General features: G+C 47.9%; 1 protein-coding gene across 2 annotated transcripts in view; it reads left to right on the forward strand.

Moving 5' to 3' along the window:
- Window positions 1-19,117: 19,117 nt before the first annotated feature.
- Window positions 19,118-27,883, forward strand: part of RXRG (retinoid X receptor gamma) — a 110,602-nt gene continuing 101,836 nt past the window's right edge. The window contains exon 1 of one of the 2 annotated variants that reach the window (XM_074960940.1): window positions 19,118-19,239. In XM_074960940.1, the coding sequence (XP_074817041.1) occupies window positions 19,194-19,239 (46 nt within the window). In that variant the 5' untranslated portion in view covers window positions 19,118-19,193. Of the gene's footprint in view, window positions 19,240-20,135; window positions 20,469-27,883 lie in introns of those variants that run through there. The other variant, XM_074960941.1, reaches the window with a different exon arrangement.

Raw genomic sequence — 27,883 nt, forward strand, 5'->3', positions numbered from 1 at the left:
CAGTCAATCAGAGGTACCCTTTTATGGTTTTCATGTCAGTATATTATTTAAATATAAACTGGCAGCTTAAGAAGATCTTTATATATAATGAATATAATCTGCTTAGGTTTTATATTATCAGTATGGTTTTGACTAAGTTATGTATTTAATGTATTTATGATTACACAGTCATGGCTGATTTTAATCTAATATGTGCTGTGCTCTATGTGACTGATTAATAAAATGGTTTGAGATTGCTGCTTACATTCTGGAAATGTGTATTATTAGTCTTTTTTGTATAAGATATGAGGATGTTGTGTCAGTAAAAAGCTCCATTTAAAAAAAAGAGTGTCACAGGTAAAAGGGCTTGGGGCTGTAGGAAGTTGGTTTGCTTGCATTGTTTGTTTTCATTCTTTATATTCATAAAATGTCTGAGGTCAGAGAGTAGCCAGAAGATGGCGCTCAATGCCAGCCACTGCATGGCCACCAAAGCACTATGGTATAAACAGCGCAGAAAAGTATCCAAGGTGCTGAATTGCAAAGAGAACGGCTCGTGTACATGGTACATAAGAGAGCTGCCTGCAGCAGCAATGAGCACTGGAAGAAAGAGAAAGATTCTGTTGACTATGCAGCAGGTGGGAGATGAGAACAGATGGAGAAGTAATCAGGTGACATAGGTATATATCAGCTGAGTACCAGAATCCAGAATAGACCCGTACACCACATGTGTGTCTAGCATCCCACTCTGCTGGATTTTTAACCATGTACAAGGAAAATATGGGGCTGGAAAGGCTGGTGAGTATGAGTGCTGTCCTGGCAGTCTATGCAATCACACTAGAGGAGGTCTACTTGTGCTAAGCAATAAGGAAACACAATGCCAAGTTATGGAGTCTAGCCACATCACTGGGGTAAAACTGCTCATTTATTGTCAATGTAGAGTTGCATAAATAATCACAGTCAACATCTCGCTCTCTCGCTCTCTCTCTCTCTCTCAAACACACACACACACACACACACACACACACACAGAGCGTTCCCTGACCTCCCACAAAATCCACAGATGTTCTGGCTCATTTGTACACAGTCTCATGCAGGCTGACAGTCCTGCCATCACAAACTCGACAGTTCACCGCTTACTTTTTGATGAGAACCAGCAAGCATCCATTTCCATGGCGAGTTATTTTTCATAGCTCTTGCACATAGAAATGGATCTGAAATGGTGCCAACAAATGAAACATATGGTTCCAGTAATGCTGAATGGAGTTTTGGGCTGCATACACGACGGCATCATGTTGTCTAGCAGGGAAGTAAGAGTTCTTTGCTGTGTTTATATGACATGGCCAGTCTTCTAATTGAAGCCTGTCTACACTGGGAAATCATACGTTACAACGTGACCTTGAGGATTTGTCGTAATGAATACAGTATGGAACATGACCTAGCCCTAAGTATAGACATGTAGTGTCATGTTTAACATTGTGTCAGCTAGTCATGGTTGACCCTAGGGGTAACTACAGACAACTAACATGAGGTTAAACATGACTTAGTTTACACTGTGTGTTTAACGTCATGTTGACTCCTCAAGGCTGTACTCAGGATATAGTTTCCCTCCATGGTTCTAGTGTGACTGTGTCTCCGCCTATGGCTGGCCCGGGACTGCACCTGGTATGCTGCATTGATTTCCGGGCACCACATTACCAGAAGGATACTGGCAGGTATTCAGAGAACAGAACAAAACTGATTGGGAGGTGGAAAGGATCGTTTTATGAGGAAAGCTTAAAATGTAGAGCTTGGCTAAGCGGTGCTAAAGAGGGACACAATAACAGTCTACAGTTAATTCAAGGTGTGATGGGGTGCGTGCCTAACACTGGCAAACAAAGGGTTAATGGATGAGTTAGGCCAATTAGCCCACCAGGTCACACCTGGGGGGCTGGGGGTGGGGGGCGTCACACCCAGATGTGGAGGGTGGCTCTATAAAGCCAGGCCCATACCAAAATGGGAGAAAGGACTCTGGTGTGAGGAGACTGTGAGCATCCTGGAGGAAGCTCCTCAGTAGGAAGACGATGCACAAGGAAATGGTATTCCAGCATGGGAGTAATGGAGGCCGCTGCCCTTTGAGAGATGCTGATGATCAGGGACAAGTAGGAGCAGCAGCCCACGGACGAGGTGAGGTATTATAAGGAGCTGTGCTTAGCTGCCTAATACAGGGTCCTTGGGCTGGCCATAGAGGGGAACACAAGCCTATGCAATAAAAGACTGATGAGTCCCTGATGGGGACAGGCCTCATAGAAAGGCCAGTAAACTTCAAGTTTTTTCCCCTGTTTGGACTTTTCTATTACCCCCGGCCAGAGTCTGAACTGAAGGGTGACGGGGCCGGAGGGCTGGGCTCCAGATGCTGCAGACCCCTGCAGACTCACAGTGGCAGACCGTGGGGATGCAGGAGTGGAAGAAGCCCTGCAATGCTGCAGCCTGGCATGAGGGGGCGCTGGGTGGTGAGGGCCCCCTGTTATACAAAGGTGTTAAAAACAGGATGTTGTATGAGAGGCATCTTGTGTGGTGATACGCGGGGTCAGGGCGAGGGATAGCTAGGGGTGGCTGCCTCGTGAGCACCCAAAAGGGTCAGTGGAGAAATGTCTGACATAATGGCAGCCTTGTGCCCCCCTCCCCCCGCAACTCTCTTGCTCCACCTCCCGCTTTGACTGTGGCCTCTCATCTCCTGAGCATTCTCCAGTCCCCACCACTGCAGCACAGCTTCTGCTGCCAGGCCTGCAAGCGCCACATGGATCAAGTCTGCATGCGGCCCTGTCGTTTGGGACCGTCCCTGCGCTCTACTGCAAGTGAGCTACCTGGTTAGCTTGGGCCATCTAGTGTATATCCAGTGATGAGCTGCCAAAATCTTAACGACGGGTTCCCTCCTCACCCCACCAGGGGGTCGTTGCCCACCCCCGCCCCTCGGGACTCCTGCCCCATCAAACCCCCTGCGTTCCTTGACGCCCCCCCCCAGGACCCCTGCCCTGTCCCCTGACTGCCCCCAGAACTGGGCAGGAGGGTCTCATGGGCCACCGTAGTGGGTGCCCACCCCACCCCTAAGAGCCAGAGGGACCTGCCGGGGGGTGAGGTGGGGAGTCCTGGAGGTGCTACCTGGGGCGGCTCCCAGGAAGCATCCAGCAGGTCCCTCTGGCTCCTAGGGGCGGGGGAGCGTAGCTGGGGGGGAGCAGGGGGAGCGGCCGCTCCCCCACTGATCCCATCAAAAGTGGTGCCTCAGGCGCTGACTCCCTGGGTGCTCCGGGGCTGGAGGCCCCATGGGGAGAATTTGGTGGGTGCCCACCGGCAGCTCCCCACCCCACACCCGGCCTCAGCTCACCTCCACTCCGCCTCAACCTCCTCCCCTGAACGTGCCGCCCTGCTCTGCTTCTCCACCCCCTCCCCGGCTTCCCGCTAATCAGCTGTTCGTGCGGGAAGCCGGGGCAGGCTGAGAAGCAGGCGGCGGCTTCCCGCTCAGGCCGAAGGTGGTGGAGGTGAGCTGGGGTGGGGAGCGGTTCCCCTGCACCCCCCTCCCGGGTTACCTGCTGTGGCGCGGGCGGCCCTCCTCGCGCCCCCCCGCCCCAGCTCACCTCCGCCTCCCTGGGCCTGAGCGGGAAGCTGCGGCCTGCGTCTCACCCCGCCCCGGCTTGCCGCGTGAACAACTGATTCTCGGGAAGCCTTGGGGGGGGGTGGAGAAGCAGAGTGGAATGGCGCGTTCAGGGGAGGAGGCGGAGCGGAGGTGAGCTAGGGCCGGGGGTGGGGTGGGGAGCTACCGGTGAGTGCTCTGCACCCACCAAATTTTCCCCTTGGGTGCTCCAGGGCTGGAGCACCCATGGAGTCGGCACCTAAGGCGCCACTCTTGGCCGGTTAAATTTAGAAGCCCTTTTAGAACCGGTTGTCCCTCGCGGAACAACCGGTTCTAAAAGGGCTTCTAAATTTAACAACCGGTCCTAGCGGACCAGTGCAAACGGGCTCCAGCTCACCACTGTGTATATCCTCTCCGCTGGGCTGCAGGGGCTTGGACTGAAGCTTGAGTCTGGGAAAGGAAAGAGGAATTGTAGAACTGGTGTGGAGTCCAGGTGCTTTTCAGGATAACTTCTCCCCGAGCAGCCCAGGCCTCAGACACTGACAGGTGACAAAGGATCTTGGCTACACAGGGAATTTGCCCAGTGCCAATGATCAATGACCAGCCCCTGACATCATTGCACCTCTGCAGTGCTCAAGAGTTGACAAGGGAAGCTAAGTTTCATGGTGGGCGAGCTTACCCCTGGGCTGAGAATCGTGGAGTTGTTTGTTCTACACTGGGTGTTAGTCATCATTGCCTGCAACTGGGAGTTGGCTGGAACTGAAACCAGTGGGAGTTAGGCACCGAAATACCTTTGAGGATCAGGGCCTTAGTGACACCTCAGGGCAGCAAATCCAAGCAGGGAATTGGTTAGAACAAGCCGCCCTACACTGCACAGCATTGCAACGGCTCATTACAAACCAATTAACGAGCTGAGAGTGGCTGCTAATGCATCCCCCTTTGACAAGACAGAGCCCGACAGCCTGAGCAGATGTCAAGTGTTAATCCTTCAGGTTCCCCGAGGGTAGGTGTAGATTAGCCCTAAACGCCCTGCTTGAAATCCCGTCCAAAGCTGTTTGAGAGCTAACCCACCATAGTTCTCCACCCTGCCTTTTATCTCCACTGCCTGTATAACCTACTTCTGGGGAGGAAGGGAGTTTTCTCTGGCACTCATCCACTGACATCCAGGGGAGTTTTGCTGTTGATTAAATGGCAGCTGTGACCAGAAAAGGCACCAGAAATTTGCCTCCATCTTACTCCATGTGGCTACCCCTCATGGCTGCCACTCAGCTGACAAATGCAGGGGCTGCACTTAGCCAGGCTTGCTGCTCCACCCCAGTGACAGCTGCAAGGTTGCCAGGGCTGGGGCCTAGTTTCCACATTGTCTGCCCCTGCCCAGAGGGCATTTTTACAAGCTCTGGACTTGTTAGGAGCTCTGGACTTGTTAGGAGCCAGGCTTGCTGCTCCCACCCCACAACCAAGATGTTAATGGAGCATCCATCCCCATAATGATTCTCTGACACCCTTCCCAGCCGTTGTAGCAGGATGAGTGGAAGTGAAGAAAGAGGGTCAGACATCAGGAGGGAACTAGATTGGTGAGACATCAGGAGTTCAAAGTGCAAGCCGGGCCAGGCTGCTACCTTACAGAAACAGTAACAGTGGTCTCTGTGCATGAGCAGTAAAGATCTCTTTCCTACAACTTTGCATGCCTCATCACTCACTGATAATGAAGCAGACACTGCTCCCATGGCTGGGCAAGCCAGCACCCTCCTACACAGGCCCTGCCACATGGCAGCTCAGTTACAGACCCAGCAGGCCCAGGCTGGCCATCAGGGATGCCTTTGGAGGGCTAAAACCACATGGTTCAGCCAGCAATGTGGGTAGCATAATATGGGCCTGCTGTGTTCTGCACGAGATTTGTGAAAGAAAGGGGGAAGCCTTTACCAGATTGTATATGAAGAGGTAACCACAGGCCTGTCAGCAAGTCAGGAAGAGAAGCTATGGCACCAGAAGCCGAGACCATTATGAATACTGCCTGTGTAACCCGTGGCTGAGTGTGTGTTTTAGGACCCTCTCTGGGCCAGAGCTGCAGAGGAGATGACACTGTTACAGCCTCAGTTAAGGGACCTGGACTCTTTAGCTCAAGTTGTAGTAGCTCAGGTTGTCACTGGGTCAGTCCCTGATGTGGCGGCCAGGACGGCGGCCATCCCCTCTGCGCCAGGCATGCGATGCCCACTGGAAATGCTGTGTGCGTGGATTTTGCCAGGGAGGGGATGGAGGCTGCACAGATGTAATCAAAGGTGAGCATTTTATGCCATCAGCCAGCACCATTTCCTTGTGGGTCTGAGCTCGTACGTTCGTGTGTATCACAGTTGTGACCGATGACTCGAGGCGAGGGAGGCTCCGGCAGAGTGAAGCAGATAATGAAGCAGAAGTGGGTGTGTTGGCCAGCTGCTATGCACACTGCCTCCACCACCCACCATTCCTGTGAGCGCTACTCCCATGGCTCTGTTGGGAGTGGCCATGAGTGCGGAGGCCGGGGTGGATGCTTGATCGGCTTCAGAGGAGAGCTGTGCAGGTCAGGGCTGAGGTCCTGGTGTTCTGCGGGCGGATCAATGCTGGAAGCAGAGCGCTGGGGTGAAGCACTTTCTGTCACCAGCATTGCTGGAGGTAGGTGGTCTGCTGCACAAAGACCCCAATGGACCTTTTCCAAGTCACCGTCACTAGGAGGTATACTGGGCCAAAGGCGGGGAATGCCTGGGGTTTGCAATGGCAGCATCTGGGGCAGAAGGGGTAGGTCCCGTTGCTGTTCTGCATAGGAGGTGCCATTCAAAGAGGGCCTGGTACTCAAAAGATCTAGGTTCAGGTCCTAGCTCTGCCCCTGTGGGGCTTTGAGCAAGTCACTCAATCTGTCCCTCCCTCAGTCCCCCAAGCTGTACAGTGAGGCTAATGATCCTTCTTTCCTTTCCACCCTTTGTTTGTCTTGTCTATTTAGGCTGTAAGTATTTTGGAGCAGGTATTCTCCCTTCCTATCTGTCTGTACAGCGCCTAGCGCGATGGGGCTCCAATCTCGGGGTACTTCTGTAATGCAAATAATAATTTTTAAAACTGGAGCTGCCTCCCTTTCTGTACCACGGTACCCAGATTTATTATTGCTCTGTATCCATCTCTTAGTTAATGTCGGAACCACAATATATGGCTGTGGTAAAATGACCTAAAAGGACTCCATATAAACTAAAATAGTTGTTGTTTATTATCAGATGGCCATGCCCCAATGGGGACATCAGACTCCCTCTGCTGGAGGAAGTGGCATGGATGTGAATTGTTCTATTTCTGTTACAACTTTCCAAAATCTTTCTGGGCTGGTGGCATTTCTGTGGGAGGGATCCGTTATCTGCCAACCATCTCACTGTAGAACTGATGCTCTGCTATGTGCCGTGACCGCTGGACATTGTGAAAGTGACATTAACTGGGAGGCACACATGCCTTTTTGCGGCGCTCTTGCTGTCGAGCTGCAAACAGCCGACGAGGATTTTTGTCGGTCTTTCTCACATAACTTAACACTTTTCCACCTTGCCGAAATTGGCTGAGCTGCCCGGACTGCTCCTGGTGCGTGTCCCTGTAATCAAACAGTAGATGGGAATAAAAAGCCTTCCCACAAAGCCTTCCATGGAGAGATGTTGAGGGCCCTGGTTGTCCCGATGTGCACATAATGCTGCCCGGGGGACGCACACAAAATGTGGCCCTCCCTGATTGACCGGACTCTGTGTTCCTTGGCCTAAAGTTTCAAAAGTGATTAGTGATTTAGGGTGCCCAACATGACACACCTGAAATAGCCCTGGTTTTAGAAAGTGCTGGAGCACCCATGGAAAAAATTAGCATGTGTTCAGCACCCCTGGCAGCCAGCTTCCCCCTCACCTACAGTGCCTCCTGCCTGCCTGCTGCCCCGTCCAATCAACTCCCTCCCAGCGCCTCCTGCACACCACAATCAGCTGTTTCACAGCGTGCAGGAGGCACTGAGGGAGGGGCAGGAGTGGGGATGGGGTGCACTCAGGGGTGGGGGCAGAACTGGGCAGGAAGAGGCAGGGCAGGGGTGGGGTTTGGGGGAAGGGGTGGGGTGGAGGCAGGGCTGGGGCGGAGCAGGGGCAGGAAGAGGCAGGATGGGGTGGGGGCGGGGCCTGGGGCGGAGTAGGCGGTTGAGCAGCTCCTGGGCCTGGAGGAAGCCGGTACCTATGATCTGTACTTCCTTGTATTTAGCTGTGACACTCTGGTTACCTTCTCCCAGACCTGAAGAAGAGCTCTGGGAAGCTCCTAAGCTTGTCCCACTCACCGACAGAAGTTGGTCCAACAAAAGATATTACCTCACCCATCTTCTCTCTCTCATTAAAGTTACTGCATGCTCGGTAGCCAATAGAAACTGTAGTGGGAAAAACAGGGCAACCAGTGGACGCGGTGTTCTGAAGGCCGACATGCTAGCTGAGACCACAGAACAGAAATGCAGCCGTAGATAGCAGAGCTCTTTTATGACATGCATGAGCTCTCAGCGCAATCTGAGACCGAGCAGGTGCCTGGAAACATCTAGCTCACACTGGGCATGCTCAGAGGTGTAATGCATCATGAGTGTAGTTATTCCCATATTAACCTGACATCATCTCATTTGCATAGTCAGGCCCCTACCTCTCCTGGCATTTAGCCTCTGTTCATACCCTCGAGAAATCAGTGGCGGTTGGACAAGTGTAACTGAGGCTTGGATTTGGCCCTGTTTTTTTAAAACCCAGTGGTGCTTATTGGTACAGGAATGCAGCTATGTGAAATCTACAATGAAAGGCAGAGTTAAGGTTAGGCAAGTGGAGTTCATGCATGGCTCCAATATAGCAATGGCATAGAGAAAGCACCTTCCGTGCTGGTTATGGGGAGGTGGCTATGATAGCTCTGTAAAGGGACTAGCCACGGCAGCGCAGTGATTCTATCTAATAGACACACTGCCACCTGAAATAGGAAGCAGACACCTGAAGGCATCTCCACTGCCAGGTTATTCCAACTGCTTTCCTGCTTCAGGGGAAGCTGCTCCTGGAGAATGGCAACAGCCATTTGCATTTTAATGTGGGCAAGCGGCACCTGCCTCCATGTCTCCCATAAGCAGCCATTATGCAATCAACGAGGGAGTGTGAAATGGCCAGTGACTCACTTGCTCCTTGCATTCCTCTGATACTGCCGTGGGGGCACTCTCCTGGCAGTTTACTCATCCGCTGGCACCCAGGACTTTGCAGGCTCGATTTCATCGGCACGCGTGTGTGATTGAGAGTGTGCGCCCTTGCACACAGCCGGGCAGAGGGAAACAGGAAATAGCTCAGCAAACGCCAGGTGTAAAAAGACATCTCAGAAGTGCAGGCCTCTAGTCATGGAGATTGTCTTTAGAAGCCTGAGAACTAGGATGCAGTGTGGCATAAACTGAAGGAAACTACAACTACCTGGACTAGAAGAGGCTGTTAGACCCAGTACAGAGTAGGCCCTTCTGTTAAAGAACAAGTTGTATGCAGCAAAGGGAGGATGGGGGAAGTCATTTCTTTCTCATCATTGTCTGGATGGGGCCGGAAGGAGCCAGGTAGTATATGGACTTTGGGGAGAGACTAAGCAAACTTGGTTTCTGCCAGAAGAGTAGCTGTGGCAACACTTAAGATCCTGAGAAAAAAGTCGACCTGAAGTTGCTGGAGACAGCCAGTTTAGCCTCTTAAAGTGAACTGTCCAACTGAAGGGCAATTGTGGGACATGGCTGTTGATAGTATGTCAGGACCCAGGTGTATCAGTGCCCGAGGCCCCCCACAAAGTACAGGGAAATGATTAAATGAGATAGACCCAGATAATCCCAGCAAGTGACCTGCACCCACATGCTGCAAAGGAAAGTGAAAACCCCCATGGCCACTGCCAATCTGACCTGGGGGACCATTCCTTCCCACCCCCACACATGGTGATCAGTTAGACCCTGAACACATGAGCAAGAACCAGCCAGCCAAGATGCTCAGTGCCACTGCAGAGCCCTGGCCTACCCCGCATTATGTCCCATCTCCAGCTGAGGCCAGCCCTGAGGCTTCAGAGGAAAGAGACCAAAAATCCCAACCCAGAATACTTTGGTGGGGGGGAACACTTCCTGCCCCCTACAGGTGACTGGCTGAAGCCCTGAAGCATGAGCTTTTAGGAACATAAGACAAACTGTAAGGGACCCCCAGGGCTGCTGAGCCCTGCTCCCCTACCATCACAAGCAACCCCATTGTACAATCCTACTTATAAATCTGTCCAGCTCTCTCTCAAAACTAATTCAGCTATTTGCGCCCCACCCCCCTTTTGGTGAGAAACCTTCTTCTAATTCCCAGCCTGAATTTGCTCATGGACAGTTTATATCCATTTGTTCTTGTGCCAACATTGTCCTTCAGCTTCGATAGCTCTTCACCCTCCCTGTGTCTACCCCCAATGTTTTTATAGAACACAATCATCTCCCCCATCAGCCTTGAACTTGACGCGACTCTCGGAGGATGCAAAGGCAAAGTGAATCAAACTGGGACCAAAATAAAGGCTTACATGAGCCCTTAGCAAACACAGCTCTTGAGTCTCGCATTGCTTTAATTTGACAAACCTAATGGACAATGGGCAGACCGCTGCTAGCTGGTGCTGTAAGTAACTGCTGGCTGCAGCTCTCACCCAGCTGATTAGGACCTCATCAAGCCTGGCCTATTGAAGCTATCTTGATCTGTCTCTTTGCCAAGGGCAGATGGATTTTCACCTTGGTGAGAAGTGGCTGGACACTCAAGCTCTCTGGTTACCATGCCAACCAATTTCCTCCCCTTCACCCCCCAAAGTGACCTTTAGGGATGCAGTGCTTTCAGATTCCCCCTCCTCAGATGAAAGCATCATTTTGAAACAGGAGCAGCTTGACATGTGGCGGCTTTTAACATCAGTGCAGCCGCATCTGCCTACACAGAAACTATTAGGGAACCAGAGGCTGCAACAGGGAGCCGGAACAAAACAAAACAACCCTCAAAGCTGGGATGGGAAATTGCTTCCAAGGCCTGCAGTTATTCAGAACGATGCAAACATTTTTTTTGCAATGAAGTCTGAAGCCAGGTGAGGTTTTTTCATCAATTCCAAGCCCAGAAGGGACCACTGTGATCATCTAGTCTGCCCTGCATAGCCTGGGCCAGGAGTCTGAGCAGGGCCTTTGTTTTCAACATTAAAATCTCAATCCAGGTGCCTCAAGATGTGCTGATTTTCCAACACCTTTACCAGTCAGGGTGAAGTCCTGGCCCTATTGAATTCAATGGCAAAGTGTCTGTTGATTTCAATGAGGCCGTCTCACACTTGCCGTCTAAGAGCTTTGGCCCTCTTGCGCATGATCCTTTCCTATCCTCTCCAGGAAGCAGCCAGCAGCTGGTTGTTCTTTCCTGTTCTTGAGGCAGGATTTCCAGTTGTGCGACAGACCTAATTTCCACAGAGCCGGCCCATGTCCTGCTGTCCCAGTTTACAAGGCAAAGGGTCTTTGATTTATTCTGAGCCTCTCAATGTGGCGGTAGCACGAAAGCACATTGGTGCCAAGATGTGATGAAGCAATGTTGTGATGAAGTAGCTCTTTGTTGGAGAACAAGGAGTAAATTGTGGTATCCCTAGCCCCAAACCCACTGCCTTCAGCAACTCTGACTATCATGCCTACCACCCTCAAAGTGCTGGCAATACCATAGCTAGTGTTTATAGGCAGTATTGACTAGGGTTTTGCGCGCTAACCTGGGACTAAACAGACCTAGGTTCTATTCTTGGCTGTGCTACTGGGTGACCTTTGGCAAAACACATCAACTTTGTGCCTCAGTTTCCCCATCTGTAAAATGGGCTCAGTGATACTGACCTCCTTTGTAAAGTGCTTTAAGATGTTTGTATTATTATTAAAGCACTTGCATATTTGATTCAAATAACAGCCCAAGATTTTGGCTACTATCCCAGCCTTTTGGGTTTGTAAAACTGCAGGAGAACTTCATGCACCAAATCAGGTTGTTGGTGGAGTGGGGAGGTAATTGACCATTGATGAGGGTTGGCTATGAGCATGGGGTGAAGGAGCAATGGTGATTTATACTTGCTGAGGATCTGGTGCAGTCACTGCACCCTCTTGCTCAGTTGGTGACCACCATCCAACTTGTGCACCAAATGAGGCAGGGGGGCTGTGAAAAAAGAAAACATGTGAAAATGTTATTAAAACCCAGTGGTGACATCCTGGCTCCACGGAAGTCAGTGGTAAAATTCCCATTTCAATGGAACCAGTACTGCACCCTATGGTCTAACTCTCTTACTCCCAGTAAAAACAGAATCTTACCCCAGTGCAGGGAAACAAGGGGGCAATTCTAAGTCTTTCCTGACTTTTGTATGTTTTACTTTAAAACAGTCTTTTAATGGATTATTTTTGGTGCATAGAATTATATTCTAATCATATTTAATAGTCTGTCATTTGCTTGAAAATGTTGGTCAGAGCCTGTGTGGCTGCATGGAGAAGGCAGGGTTTTACTCGTGGGATCAATGCACCTTTGACCATTTTGACCTCCTTTTCTCCATCAGCTCTTCTTTTGGGTCCATTTTCGCCCTACTATATTTGAAGGAGTGGCTGCTTTTTTCCTAGCATTGAGTTTAGTTTGTGTGGAATGTTGTCTTTACTCCAGTTCATGCACCAGGAGAGGAGCGGTGAATACATAAATAAATCCATGTTTTTCCTGCACCACTTTATTAATATAATTACCCAGCTTTTCATGTTTTAAAAATGAATGCACATTTTGAACATACAAAAAAAAATTACCACATTCCAAAAAACTAAAATTGTCTGACTTTTTTTTAAGGCTTCCAGATAACTTTTTCATGAGTTCATTGTAGAGTAGCTATAGTGTCTTGCTCACTGCAGTCAGGTAAATGCTTCAACCACAGATCAAACACAGATCACTCTTTTTCTCAGCCCACAAGCAGCGTTGGTTCAGTCTGGTAGCATTCAGTTCAGAAGGAGCTCTGCTAGAAGATTATAAGATTGTTTCAGATGCTGCCAGACACACACAGAATCTCTGGATCTCTTAATCTGCTGAGTCATATTAGGGCATGGGCCCTAAACTTTCCCATCCTGGCCAAAATGACAAAAGATAAAGTCTAATTCGAAAGTCCTGAGTCAGATCTACCAGCAGTGAAAATCGGCAGAACCCCATTGACTTCAGTGGTATCACACCAGCTGAGAATCTGTCTCACTGTCAATATGATAAAAATAATACAGTATTTCAAAACAAGGTCTCTCTCTGTGTTATGAACACCTTGTGCTCTGTAAGAACTGAATTCACTTTTTATCTTTTATGTTGTTTACTTGTTGCATTTTGTTTTAGCTGTGATGGTGAACTAAGTTGGTCAGTTTCTTTTGTCTGTGGTCACTTTCCCTTACTGTTTCTCCACACTAGCACAGGGCTGAATTCTGGCTCCCAATTCAGTAAATTGAGAGTGTCCCTTTATAATATTGTCTCTCTGGAGAGCAGGAGCAAGCATCTGGGTCCTTGCAGTGGAGGAGAAATCAGTGACACAGAGTCTGAGTATATTCTATGGGGTAACTTATTTTTTTTCAACACATGCATCAGTCCTGGAACAGAAATGGTCACAAACAGCACAGAAGCAATCCCTTTTTTCAGGATCTCAGCTCCTCACCAATGTGAAGTTCCAAGGGAACAATTCTGCCTCAGAAACTGACTCCTTTCAGAGACTGAGGCAGAGTGTAAACTATCGCGCTGCTTGCAGAGCTCCTGCTACCCCGAATCTTGCATAACAAAACTAACAATGCATAGCGTGTCTCTCTCCAAGCTTGAACATTTTATACTCAGAAAAAGAAGATTGTGTGTAATGGGGTATACCTGGCCTTTTGAGGCCCCACTGCTGGAAGGTCTGAGGTCCTACTATACTCCGCACCAGGAAGGAGCAGTGAAGGTGGGTCCTCCAGGCCTGCCTAGAAAGGATGTATAGAAGCAGCCAATCAGAGCCCAGCAGGCTCAGATAAAAGGTGCAGCAGGGGTTGAGCAGATCAGTGCTGAGCTGTGATCAGGGGGGTGAAGAAGGGGGTTCTGCTCTGGCCTCAGGTACCTGAGTAAAAGGATGGATTTAAAGGCCCCAGAGATGGGGTTGAAGACCCTGGTGAGGGCAGAGAGTTTCGTGAACTCTTTGCTGCTCTGGAAGGGGTCCATTTTGACTGTATAACTTGGCGAGAGAGCTGAGCCATGGAAGACCTGTCTAGCAAGGTTGGCCAATTAGAGAGGGTGCCAGGAGCAGGGAAAAAGCTTGCAGTGCCAGACCCAGCTGCTAAGAGGCGCTCGGGAAATGAGTGCCACCTGCCAGTCAAAACTTGGTACCCGAAGTGGGATCTCTTCAGACTGAAACAAGGAGACACTGGAGAAATTGATAAATCTTCTAGCCCAGCAGCAGCCCAGCTCTGCTGAAATTCAGCAGGTACTGGCTGAAAGGCAACAAGAGGCCTGGCAGGCTACCCAACAATAGTAGGCTGTACTCCTGTTGCAGCAGCAGCGATGACTCCAGGAACACCCATTGCAGACTGGGCAGGGAGCCTGGCAGCCACAACAGCATCTATGTACCTCTGGAGGGGAAGGGTCAGATGACCCCCCCAAGGTGATGCAGGTACTGTGGACAAGAGGGGCATGCAAGTTCAATTTCCCCATGGAGTAAGAGAGACAAGGAGGGTTACTGGTAGGTGCAGAGTACTGAGACGCTCAAGGAGGGCCAAGTCACAAAGGATGCCTGCACTCAGATGCCAGAGGCTTTTATGGTGGTTAAAAAGACTGATTAAACACAGCCTGGGGCCAAGCAAAGTATTGTCCCACGGGTAATGTGTTTTAAGTGTGGGAAGCTGCAGCACATGAAGACACAGTGCCTGGCAAGGAATGCAAACAGAGGAGAGCATGGCATGGGGGTGTGAGAGGCGGTGTAGTAGGGCAAACCCAGAGTGTAGCAGATGGGGCTGGAACTCCATTTATTAGGGCCGTGGTGATCTCCCCTTTAGCCAGAGGGTAGCAGAGCTTCTGAAGTTTGAAGAGCACAATGCAGGAGCCAAAAAAAAAATCTAATTTTAAAAGGAGAGCGCAACAATTGGGGAGAGTGGGAGAAGAAAGCAAGGGCCCCAGGGTGAGGAAACTCGGGGTCCCAAGGTTCCCAGGATCCTAGGGAATATGTGGGGCAAGAATATTAAGGTGACAGTGGAGCAGATATTCAGTCTGCAGGTACAGTTGGCTAGCTGCTATTGCAGATCCAGGCTAGAGCAGCAGGACCTGTTACAGATCCTGCAGGAAAGAAGCAGCAATGATTACAGGTACTAGGCAGACAAGAGGGATCCAGCGGGCTGAGGCCTGGCCAAGGAGAGGTTCTTGTTGTGGCCAGATGGGACACTTAAGAAAGGCATGCCTTTGAGTGATCGGGGGAACAGAGTTGCTGAGGCAAACTGTGGGAAGAACCACAGAAACCCCGCCAGGGGCTGGGAGATGGATGACCTGTAATTGCTTTTGTTGTGGGGCGGTGGGTCACATAAAAAGGGCTTGCCCTGTGATGAGATGCAGGCCCATATGCAACTGGTGTAAATTTAGAGCAGGCCCAAGGCTTATCTCTCTCACTCCTACCTGAGCCTGATGAAGATCTGAATCCGCTCCCTAACCAGATTTGCGCCACTCCAAAATAGTCACATGATTTTTTTAATAAAAGGTTCATGTCTGATTTTTAACGTGCAGCTCTAATTGTGTGACAGCCTTATCTAGAAAATGATATGGAGATACCTTGTGCAGTGATATGAGGCCCCATGGGATATACCAGCTAGTGTAGGAGTTGGAATACTTGAGAGAGCTACAATCTGTATCTGGCTAAATAAACCATGGTGTTACCTTTTGGATTCACTCTGGCATTCCTGCTTCTTCCATAGCTCCACAAACAATACAGATGTGCACTATCCTTGCAAATCTGTACAGGAGCTTCCTTGCTACTAGTGAGGTTTCCCTCCCAGCCCCCCAGAATCCAGTGCATCTGTTTGTCTTTATCTGTGGAACATGAGCCACAAGGTTTCATCAAAACAAAAGTAGTCTGGGGACATATGGCCCAAGAGCCTACTAAAATTAGTACTGATCTTTGATCCTATTTGTAAATTGTTCACAGGCATAGTAGCATCTGACACATGAACTGGATGAAATCTGTTTTTTAAAGTCCCAAGAGAAATCAATGTGTGTCTGTGTATTTTTGTTTGAAAAGTGCTTGTAACTGTCTGTCTTATTTATATTTAATTAAACTTAAAGACAGATGAAAAAAAATCACCTGTCAAAACTAATATTTCAGTGCTAATGTTCAATCTTACAATAACAAACTAGTGTGCACGGTATGATACAGGGAAAGTATGTAGGGCATGATTCAGCCAGGCACATTTGTACAACATCTAGCACAATGTGGTACCGGTCTATGAATAAGGTTCCTAGGTGCAATCAGAAGCATGTTATAGTAAGTCCTGTTTGAAGTCAATAGGACTTAAGCAAGTCCTTAAACTAAGCACTTGCTTAACATTTTGCTAAATCTGGGCCTTAATGAATAAAATTACAATTCCTTTTTCTTCTTCCCATCAGTGTTAATTAACTTAGCTTAATTCCCCCTTATTAAGTATTTAAATCATGAGAAGCTGAATCATTCAAAACTCCAGAATAGAATAGAATCAAATCAGACGAGTTGTTTGGAAATGTCTGTATAAAACCGCATCAAAGGTGATGTCAGCAAATAGCTGGGGGGAGGAGGGAATGGTGTATAACCCTTTTTTACTTCTTTGTTCTCTGTTTAGAAATCCGAATAAAGTGCCCAAGCAAAATCTCTTGTTTAAAATGCAAGCAAATCACAGAGTACAATGAAACTCCCTCTCCCTGCAGTAGAAATCCAGCTGTAATCAAACGATAACACCAGCACCCCATTCTGCCTCAAATGCCAGGAGAAAGGAAATGGGGCTGCCAACATGCCCCGAAGTTCAGTGGTTTCAGGCTATTTCAGATCAAGAGGGGGGGTGAATTGCTAAACCAAGGGCCCCTCATGGTGAATGCCCTGTGAGCAGTTGCCTCTGTCGCATGTGGTGTATTGAAAACAGTGATCAATCACTAAATTCTCACAGGGTTTCCTGGTCCTGCTTGCAGGCCAGGGCCTTGGTAGGGAAGCATGTGATGAGAGTCAGATCAAAGTGGGGTAAGTTGTGCCTCTCTGTTTTAGGGATCAGCATACTTTGTGTCTCTCTATTCATGGGTTCTTGCTCTGAATGCTAAAGTGATGTTACACTGCAACCTTCTAGCAACAGTATTTGATGTTTTCATCTAACCTCTCTGTGTGCGTGTAGTGAACAAAACATAAACAGGGGACTGTCACTCAGATGGCCTCCTCTGCTTGCGTGTGCAGCTCTATGGCATGGGGAGAGAGGCAGCCTGTTAAATAGGGTGATACCAGGCCATTTAGAATTTTTTATAGAGCAAAACCAACATTTTAAATTCTACCTGGGAAACTAACTGGCAATCGGAGCGGATTAACAAACTCCCCCATGGTTTTGCATTGTAAAGTTTTATTGCCACCTGGTCTATAAAGGCTTATAGCCTCTCATTTTGTTCATAAAAGAATAAAATTATTTCTGTTCTCTATAGGTTCTGACACTGTGCTTGTCACGGCAGTATTTGAGGGTTCCTTAGAAATTTAAGTATTGCTAAATCCTGTGTCTGCCAAACATATTCCAGGGACATCTGGAGTGAATTCTTCATTATTAGATTAAATAGATAGATCATTGCTTCAAATCTACCATCACATGTGATTATTATATCTCATCCTATCTCATTGTCTCTATCCTTTCACACATTGTGTTCCTGGGCTCCTCTCACAAGGGCAACTGTAAGTCTGATTTGCAGTGAGAAATTAATTCTCTTTAGTAGCTTGTGTCCCATTTTCCCCAGCCACGTTTTTAGAATGGGATCAATAAGTTATACTAAGGAAGCATACATTATAGTTATACAGTTATTGAAATAATTCCCATTGTGACACTGTAAATCTTTACACTCTACAGGAAAACCTTTACAATGGTCCCCCCCCCCGTCCCATATATGAGAAAAGGACAGGGGGCTGCCAACATGTGATGGAGGGTACCAGCCCTGCACTGGGCCTGAAGGGGTTAAGGAGAGCCCCTGAGTACAATCCCCCTTGCCTGCTATAACTGCAGTAGGTGTCAAGTCTGGAGGGAGGAGATAAGAGGACAAGCCCAGCTTGGTGAGAGGGAGGAGACCTCTTGAGCTAGCTTTAACTAGAGACTGCCTTGAAGGTGCCTCCAAGGAAAGACCAGCTGGGGCTAGAGCTTAACTGGAGACATCTAATGTGAAAGCTGCCTTGGCCAGGTAGGCCTGGAGCAGGACCTTTTTGTTACTCGTAACTAGTTTGGCTTCCCTTTTGTTTTGGGCCTGACCGAAGAGTCAGCTGGGGAAGAGTATGAGAGGCGGGGCCACAGGGCACACTGGGAAACAGCCCAAAGGGACAGAGGGGTCAGTATCCCGAACTGACAGCACAACTGTCCATCTCACTTGGTTGGAGCTGACCTAAAGTGAAGAGAGATGAAAGACAAATAACCTATGAGTGCTATTCTCAGGGTATCCTCCTGCTTTCTGGGGCAGGCGGACCAGAAACAGAGAGCTGGCAAACAATGCAGCAGTTCTGGGAGGTCCTGAAAGGTGCTGTGAAGAGTCGTTTGCATTGTATGCCGCTTGCCACTACGTGTGCTACAATCACACCCCCCAGTTGCAAGGTCGACATACCCAAAGACAGGGGCTAGGCCTTCGCTGCCAAAATAAGGCAATAGCACGTGTTAGCTGCAAATCCCAGGGGAGGCAAGGCTCTGTAGTGCTTTACCTTGATGTAGCTAGTCAAGGTCAACTCTGGGTGGAGGTACGGTGTTGATCTCTGGTAGCGATAGCAAGGTAAAAAGTACGTGTGCTTTGTCTGTCCTAGGAATTAACAGCAAGAGATCAAATGTGCATTAGTTAGCTTTCTGTAGAGAGCCAGAGAGAGAGAGAGGAAGCAGTCAAAAAAGAAGAAATGTGACTGGATAGTTTATGGACCTCTGTTAAAGGTTCAAAGGCCAGCTGTTATCTCGCCGGGGGAAGCTGAGATTGAAGGGGGCTGCAGGCATGGTTAGAAACAGACCCTGTTTTCAAATAGCAAACTGCCCCCCTTGATGACACAGGTTTTAAAACCACTCCTCCCCCCCTGCCCCGGCTGAGAAGGTCGCAGCCCTGGCTGGTTTGTCTGGCCATGCTGTTGGCACTGTGTTGCAACACAAAAGAGAGAGGAGCCAAAAAAGCAAACATGCCCATGCGCAAAAAAAAAATAAAAATAAAGCGCCAAAAACCCAGCCCAGGTCAAGGTCTGGGAGGTAAATTTGTAACTCGGGGAAGATTGTCAGGAAGCAGGTTATAATGTGCAAGCAGGCTTCCCACTCCCTCCTCCCCTGAGAATCTCCTTTGTCAGGGTGACCGGAGCACCCTTCCCAGGCTAGTGAGCTGGAGGCCAGGGACACAGCTCAGAGATGCAGGTCCCCCAGTGCACGGCGACGGGCTCCTTTTCTCCTTTCCGTAAGTCCCCGCCTCACCCTTTCTTAAAATGTAAAGCTGAACGGTGCTGACCTGACACTGTCAAGCCGAGCGAGCAGGCCATACGCATTGCCAGGAGAGGGGCTGATGAGACACAAGGGCTGCCTGGAGTCTTTACAAATAGCAACGCTCCATTGTTTTCTCTGGGGCTTTGCAACAGCCTGGCTTGTCTCTGTCTTCCTGTAGCAGTCCTGGAAACCTTGCAAGTTGAGGTTTGTCGCAGTGTAACTCGGGTGCCAGCATGCAAGTTTTGGAAAGAAACAAGCTTTTGCAGCATTGGGTTTAAATCTCCCGTTGCTCTGGGTTTGATTTATTTCTCCCTGATAAGCCTGGGTTCATAAAAGAACAAACGGGAGGTGAGCCTGGGACACAATGTTCAGTACATGTTTTCCTCTTATAGTGCATGAACAATAACGTGCATCAAAAAGAAGCGGGAATGGGATGCAATTCTGTAACGGACGCATACAGCTTGGGGCTCACACTTTGCAAATAAGGGCACATTTATAAAACAGTTTATAAAGGGTTAATGATTCATAGATGTTATAGGCGTGAACAGGTGGTTGTAAGTGTAAACACATGTTTGCATTGCAACATTTAGTGGTGGAAACAAGTGAAGAATCAGGGGGAGGAGACGTAGTTTCTTGGTTTTGTTTTGGGGCACTCTGATTTGCCAGGGCTGGCTGGGGTAGTTCTGCTGGATGGGCCAGAATCCTCCACAAATGAGGCATGGTAGTCACTAGGCCTGCTCCTGAGCTGTCTGAAGCTACTTAGGTGATTTCCATTGTGGGCATGTAGCCTGGCAGGACACGCTCAGAATTGCTCTCTGATAGAACCAATGGGAACTCACGGGGAAGGGGAGGAGTTTATAAATAGGAAGAGTGGGAGCCAGATTAGAGTGGAAGATTTATGGTGGGAGCAGTACAAGGACCAGATATCTGTACCATAGGGATTGTATTCCAGCAACTTTACCCATTTTGTGGAATTTAGATAGCAGGCTGCTTGCTCCCTCACCCCCCTGCAGAAGCAGACGAAGAGGACTAAAATGGCTGTAGGCTATGCAGATTGCAGACTGGTGTGGCAAAGACTCAGGGGGAGTTTGAAGGAGACTGGGGGACTAGTGCTTGTTTCCCAGCTTTAAGGAGATGGCATGCCCTAGAGAGAGTTTAGGTTCTGTTCCACAGAAACTGAGAAGAGAAGAGCCCCAGGGAAGTGTATGTATGTGCATGATTATACTTTGCATTTGAACTCATGATAGTAGCAAATACTAAAACTTGGGGGGGGGGAGCCCCCTTGAAGGAGTGAAGTCAATATGCAAGATTTGTTATTGATGATATTCATAATTGTTTCAAGGGTTATAAGCAAACTGTTATGTATGCATAACTTTATATAGATTGCGTATATGTTTATCTTTAGTGATTTTGAGCCACTCTCCAGTTACATATTTAATGCTAGATTATACATCAGCATGGAAAAATTAATGATATTTTTAAAATCAAATTTTTAATTTAAATCGGACTTTATTTAAATCAGTTTTTAAATTTAAATTTTGTTTAAAAATAAACAATAAAAACCTACTTAATAAAACAATAAAATAAAAATAAACCTACTTAAAATTAAATTTGAAAGTCGGACAGTCTATGTTAAGGTCTAAATTTACAATAATCTATGAATTTCATTTAAGTGAAATAAAAATAATGCTAAGCAGTACTCATTTCCTGCCGAAGTTTTAAAGCAAGTCACAGCACTGAACTGGTGGAAGTCTGGCTAAGCACCTGGAACCAGAGTTTGTTGAAGAAGGATGTTAATAAATTGGCGAGGGTTCAGAGAAGAACCATGAGAATGATTAAAGGATTAAAAAACCTGCCTGATCGTGATAGACTCAAGTGATAGAGAAGGTTAAGGGGTGACTTGATTACAGTCAGATGAGGCGATCCCAAACGATCCCTTCTGGCACTGGAATCTATGGAAAAGTGCTAAACCAGCTTTTGACGGCAGTAATCTTTGCTGCAGGTGCAGAAAGATTATTTTGTTCATTTCAGTTTATTCAATTGGTTCAGTTCAATTCAACGACTAGTTTATTCAAAGTTAAGACACTGATTGAAAGTTGAAAAAGCAGGAGAGCTTGTTTTCTTTCCTTCCCTTTTCTTCCAATCTATGAATAAAAACCAGGAATGAGGGATGAGATCTACTAGTTCTAAAATCTCAAAGGGCATGGCAACCAGAGACCATTAGTTAAATTCACTAACTACAGATAATACTTATTTTGTTTACTAAATCAGTTAGTTTTAAATGTAAAACATATTTTGATCACCTCTTTTTTCCTGATGTATCCAGCACATTTATGGTATTTTTTATTTAACTAACTCTTAAAAATGCTGGTTTTGACATTTTTTAAATGAATTCTAATTTCCATCCAAATAAGGCTTGACACAAATCCCAAGTAAAAAATTAACAATCATCTAGTAAATAAGAAATGCATCATTCACCATTTTCTAACATAAAATATAAAAATTATGAATCTGAATAAATGTATCATTGCTTAAATAAATGTGTATAGATATACTATAGTGTCCTGGTTAGCAAAAAGTACCAAATGTAGTGTAAAAGCTTTATTTTGTTGCAAATCAATGTTTTTTAATGATTATCAACCAGTGAGTATCGACTTTTCTTTAGGAAAATAATACTAAGTACAAATTAAAACAAGATTAAAATTGATTATTTAAATCGTTTTCCTACTTGCTAATTTAAATCATGATTAAAAGCAGTGATTAAAATAGTTTTGATTTAAATCAATCCATCTTGTAATATGTATCAAACTCCTGGTCTGTACCCCAGCAGAGAGGTGAGCTGAGGTACAGGAAAATAGAAATATTATGCCAAGCATTAGCCTGGTGCTTTTTTCAAGTCTGGTTCCCCAAGTACATCAGTAGGAGGGGGGTATAGGTGCTTATAAAAAGCAACCTGTTGAGCTGCTGGACTCTAACAATTAGTAACAATTGATCTTATTGCTTATTACACTATCAATCATTTATTAGGGGAACAGAGTGGGTGAGGTAATGTCTTTTATTGGACCAACTTATGTTGGTGAGAGAGACAATCATTTATTGACCCTTTACTAACTATTTATAAATGCACCCTAAATATATGACCCGTCTTGAGTCAGTAAAGGGTTCCAAATCACAGAGCACACATGGATTGAAGCAGCAATTAAACTCACTGCTTCCTTGATAAATCGAGTTCTGTAAACTGATGTTAATGTCAGATTAACAATGATATCAGTGAGTGCATTGAAAGATTCATTGGTTAACAAGAAGTGTGTTATGTAAGCTGATTAATAGTTGTGTGACACAAGATAGTCAACAGAATTTCCTGGTGGATAATATGCAACGTGTACATATTGTTTTCAAATCAGTGTAAATCATTACTTTATACAGTGCAAACTATTGCAGTGAGTAAACTTCATCTGTCATGCAGGGTTGTGGCTGGTCTTTCACAGATGCTAAGACTGATGGGAGCTGGTCATACAGCAGAGAACCAGGCCCTTTGTCTTGTACCTTGTGTTCTATTTCCCACCTGCACAAATGGACTGCAAACTGGAGGTCACACTCTAACAAGTTAGAGTCCTTCTGTGATCTGGCCCCTTTATGTTGTTCTGGTGCCACAAACGGGCCCCAAAGTCACCAGATCTCATCATGGCGGGGATTCCCTTGGCATGGAGAGTCAGTAGCCGGTGTAGACTTAGCATAGCTGGCTCCAACACCACCCCTAGCATAGTGGGGTATCATAGAGGCGGGAGAGGGTGTGGCTAAAGCTTTACTGTGCTCCAGCTAGTCTCAGCTGGCCCTTTGGATCCGTAATCACCCTGCCTGGTTTAGCGTAGCTCTGGTGCTGCTCTGAACTAGGCAGATGTTAAGCCCTGTGTAGAACTAGACTCAGAATCAAGTAGCTGCTCCTTTGGATATGCTCTCCACCTTAACTGCACCCTGCGAATACTGATTATAACTACTAGTCTGGCCATGTGATCATAGCAGCATTTTGCAGCCACTTGGCATGGCTGTAAATGGCGACACCAGGCACAGGGCAGTGGGGAATCAGGACCAGAGGGTTGAACCGGATGCAGAATACTGTACGAAGAGTAGAACTGGGGTGAGCTATTTGTAGGCTATGATTTTTTGACTGAAATTCAGCTGGTTTCTTGTTTGAGAACAGACTGATATTTATGAATTTGTGTGCAATCGGTGATGATTGAGTGATTGCTCCGAGCAAACAAATTTCAGCCCACGGATTGCTTACAAGCTGAGCCTGGTGGGTGTATTTCCCCTTTGTTGTTACTGCTGTGTGATTAGTCACCTTAAAGATATAAGTCCAAAATCCAGGGACTCTGCCCCCACCCCATGAAATAGGCTGTGTGCTGGGTAACACTGGAAGGTAGGAGGAGGGGGGAGGAAGTGTGTGTGTGTGTGTGGAGGGAGGGAGGGAGGGAGGGAATCCGTCTGCCAGGCTGCAGAGTCAAGCCACGTTCAGGATTTGTGATTATATCCGTTAGACAAGAGAGGTAATGTGGTCTAGCGGACTAGGCAGTGGAGTGGGAGTCAAGAAACTGGGGTTCAGTCCCTGGCTCTGCAACTGATTTGCTGTGCAAGCCTGGCCAAGTCACTGTGCTTGTTTCCCTGTCTATGCAGACTGTAAGCTCTTGGGCTTGTCCCTCAGCATGTGTGCAGAATACTTAGCAGGATGGGGCCCTGCTCTCAGGGCCTGCAGGTGCTACTCAATGCCAGTAATAACTGTCTAAAAGCCCTCGGTACACGAGGGTGCTAGATAAATTTGTGCACAAACCAGAAAGGTGTCTCTGCATCGCTGAGTTGTTTGAGTTGCTGCAATCCTTTACGGTCGTTGGATAGCCGGAGACAGTGTTTCTGTTGCTCATTCACATTAACGCAGTGGGGTGGTTAACAGTGGAAAACAGTTAAATTTGGGTTGTGGGGATGGGCACAGGAATCAGTAGTATTTTTGTAGGGGAGGGGGCTGGTGGTGTAAGGTTTGTAGGCCTGCCAGGAAGTTGTGGCCAGCTTTGTCCATGAGAGCTGTGAGGATGGGAGAACATCCCTGACTATGGATGCTTGAGTCAACCTTAGCAGCAGCAAGCTGGTCACTCACTGTGCATGTGTGCAACAGACAGGCATCATGCTGCCAGGAGTAAGATATGTGGAATTCTGAGTGTCAAGGACCAGTGTGTTGCCCTTTTGGCTCGAGTGGTTTGCTACAATTCAGGGTCTTGCAGGGTTGTTTCCATTAGGCTGAGAAATCAGTGATGCGTGTCAGGTATTTTCTTGCAGTTTATTCACAGTCTTCTTTCCCAGAATATAGCTGGAACAAACAATGCCATGCAGTTTCCTTGCTGAGATCCTACTCCAGCAATCTCTGTGCCCAAGAAGCCCTCTGCCTTTGTTTTTTCTCAGGCTCACGCTTGCAACACCACCTCCTGTGTCCTTCAAAGGCCTGGTCTACCCTAGAGTTAGAGCGATGCAAGGCAGCTTGCGTCGCCCTAACTATGGAAGTGCTGACGTAACTGCCCTACTACGCTGACTTAATAACTCCACCTCTACGAGAGACACAGAGTCAATGTCAATGTAGTTAGGTCGCCGCAGTGTCAGTGTTGCTTATGTCAACTGTTACTGGCTTTCAGGAGCCATCCCACAGTGCCCCAGACTGACAATACAATAGATACGGGTGCTCCCGGTGAGGACATCCACTACTAACACAAGGAGCAAAGTGTAAACTCGCACAAGCAGTGTAGTTATGATGGCGGCTATATGCCGATGTAAGTTAGATCGACTTAATTTTTTAGTGTAGACATGACCCAAGTACGTACTTGGGCCCTGTCATCAGAGTGTCTGAGCACCTCACAATCTTTCATATTCTTGTCCTCACAACATCCTGGTGAGATAGGGCCCTGCTGGTAATCTCATTGTACAGATGGAGAACTGAGTCCTGGGGAGGGTAATGATACAGGAAATGATCAGAGCAGAGACTTCCTGCTCCAACACACACCGCCTCTAAGTGATGATCTAGCCCTGCTTTTGCAACTGGGGAAACCCATCAGTCCGCACAGCTTAGCTCTGACCTGCCACGTGGCCTATTGCTTGCTTTGGGGTAGTCCCCACTGCCCCGGCTGGTTGTACTTGCTCCTTTTGTTGAGCATGGAGGAGGGTGCTTGTCACCCATTGGCTTAACGAGGTCTGTGATTTGTTTTTTGGATAAGACTTACTAGCCATTAGCACCTTTCAGCATAGGAAGTGATTGACCAATCTCTCTCGTGATCCTGGCCTCAGACACTGGTCTAAATGTGAAGAAAGCAAGACATGAAAGCCACGTCCAGTGTTTCATGCCATGCTTCAGTCTAGTCATTTGAGTGTCCAGTGTTCCTGGCATAGGTTGAATGCTCCGTGTCTCTTTCAGCTAGTCTTTTGTGTCCTGTGTTCTTTCAGGTGACTTATAAACTTCCCTGTCACAATCTGAGGTAGGACGTAGTGGGAGGAATATAGGCTGAAGCCTGGTCTATGCTACAAAGTTAGTTTGTTGTAAGCTGCCTTCCGTCGACCTAGTTGTGCATATGTGTATGATTAAGTGGCCCATTATGCTGACATAGTAACGCCACCTCCCTGAGCAGTGTTGAGCCAAGGTTGATGTACAGTAGACACAGCGCAAGTGTAGACAGTGCGTTACTTATGTCGACCCTAACTGTCCTCCAGCAGCTGTCCCATGATCCCAACGATGACCGCTCTGGTCACCATTGTGAACTTCACTGCCCAGGGGTCCTGGAGTCCAGCAGCTACTCTCCCTTTAAAGCCCTGTGAATTTCTCAATTTCCTTTTCCTGATTGCCTGGCTTGGTGAGCACACCTAGCAACTCTTCATTGTTGTGTGCAGCTGCCCAGCCGACCATGGCAACTGCATGGTCCAGCCACGCTCCTGCCTGGAGTAGATGATATTGGATCTCCTGGACCTGTAGGGAGAAGAGGCTGTGCACGCACAGCTCTGGACTAGCTACAGAAATGTGGACCTCCATAAGCAGGTTGCTCGGGGGATGCAGGAAAAGGGCTATGACAGGGATCAGCAGCAGAACCGCGTGAAAGCCAAGGAGCTGCAGTAGGTGTACCAGAAGGTCAGGAGGGCCAACAATTGATCCAGTGCCAAGCCACGGACCTGCTGCTTTTACAATGAGCTGCATGCCATTCTCAGCAGAGATCCCACCACCACTCCACACAACACCTTCGGTACCTCCAAGAAGCCTGAGTCATAGGACTTTGTCATGAACTATGAAGTGGATGAGGAAAAGGAGGAGGAGAATGGCAACTGGGGAATCAAGCTGCGCAGCAAGCCAGCCCTGTTTTTGACTCCACCAGTCAAGCACAGTTGAGCCCGATGCAGGGGAAAGAACCACGGGTAGGTGTATACATACATTTTCCATTACTGGGATGCTCCCCTGGCCCCTGAAAATAGCAGGACACAGCTTTTGACTCTTCATTAATTTACTTGTGCTAGAAGAGGGAGTGGCATGACCAAGACAGGTAGAGTTGCTAACTGCTTTTCAGTCACCTCTAGAGTTAGGTGCGGGGAGGCGGGATGCAGGGGACCATGCGGAGCAGTTTGTTTATGGACACAGGGATGTCCCTTGAATTCTCATGAGAGATCTTAATGAAACTTCCATGGATGTCCTCTGCAATCTTCTCCAAAAGGTTTCTAGGGATGGCAGCTTAATTTCTTCCTCCGTGGTAGGACACTTCTCCATGTCAGTCAGCAAAAACTTCAGCAGGCACCATTGCAGTATAGAAGGTAGCAGCATATGGGTCCAGGTAGCTTCAGGACACGAGCAGCAGCTGTGCTCTCCGTACCTTTGCTACCCTCAGGAGTGAGATCAGCTAAAATCACCACTGCCAATGCCAATATTCGGTGCCATTGCCTTATGGTACTAGTTATAGGCCTCTGAGCAATTCCCTCCTCGTTTCTCTAACCCCTGGTGGGCCGTATTCACCATGACTGGTGCTGTGCACAAGTAATCCCAAGCAGAATTGTGAATGAGGAGGTAGTGCTTAAAACTTTAGGGGAGCAAGGGGAGTGAGTTCTGCCTCTTAACTTTTGCTTTCTTTCATGACTATAGTGATGACGGTACCTGTGTGTGTTTTATCTGCAGCTGCTGCCATTGTGGCCTTGAGCCTCCTCCTCCAAACCTGCGGAACACCTGAGCCAGGTAAGGGGGAGAAAGAAGAGGACTCGGGATGACTTATTCAGTGAGATCCTGCAAGCCAGGGCTGCATTGGACCATGAGCACAAGACCTGTGGGGTGAACATTGGAGACAGCCTGGAGAAGAAAAGAATGGAGAGGAGAAGCACCAGGACATGATGGGGCTTCGCCAGCAGCAAACACAGATGCTGCAGACTCTGGTGGACTTAGAGGTTCAACAATCCTGGGTTCGCCTCCCTCTGCAGAACTCAATATTGGGACCTCCCTATTCCACCTTCATAGGGGTAGTTTGACTTCTTTATTTTTGGGGGGGAGAGGCAGCTCCAGCAAGGCCAATGGGGCCGTGCATGGGGGGCAAATTCTGTGTTTGCCCGAGGCTTGC

Source organism: Natator depressus, chromosome 8, assembly GCF_965152275.1.
Source record: "Natator depressus isolate rNatDep1 chromosome 8, rNatDep2.hap1, whole genome shotgun sequence".
NCBI classification, from domain to species: domain Eukaryota; kingdom Metazoa; phylum Chordata; order Testudines; family Cheloniidae; genus Natator; species Natator depressus.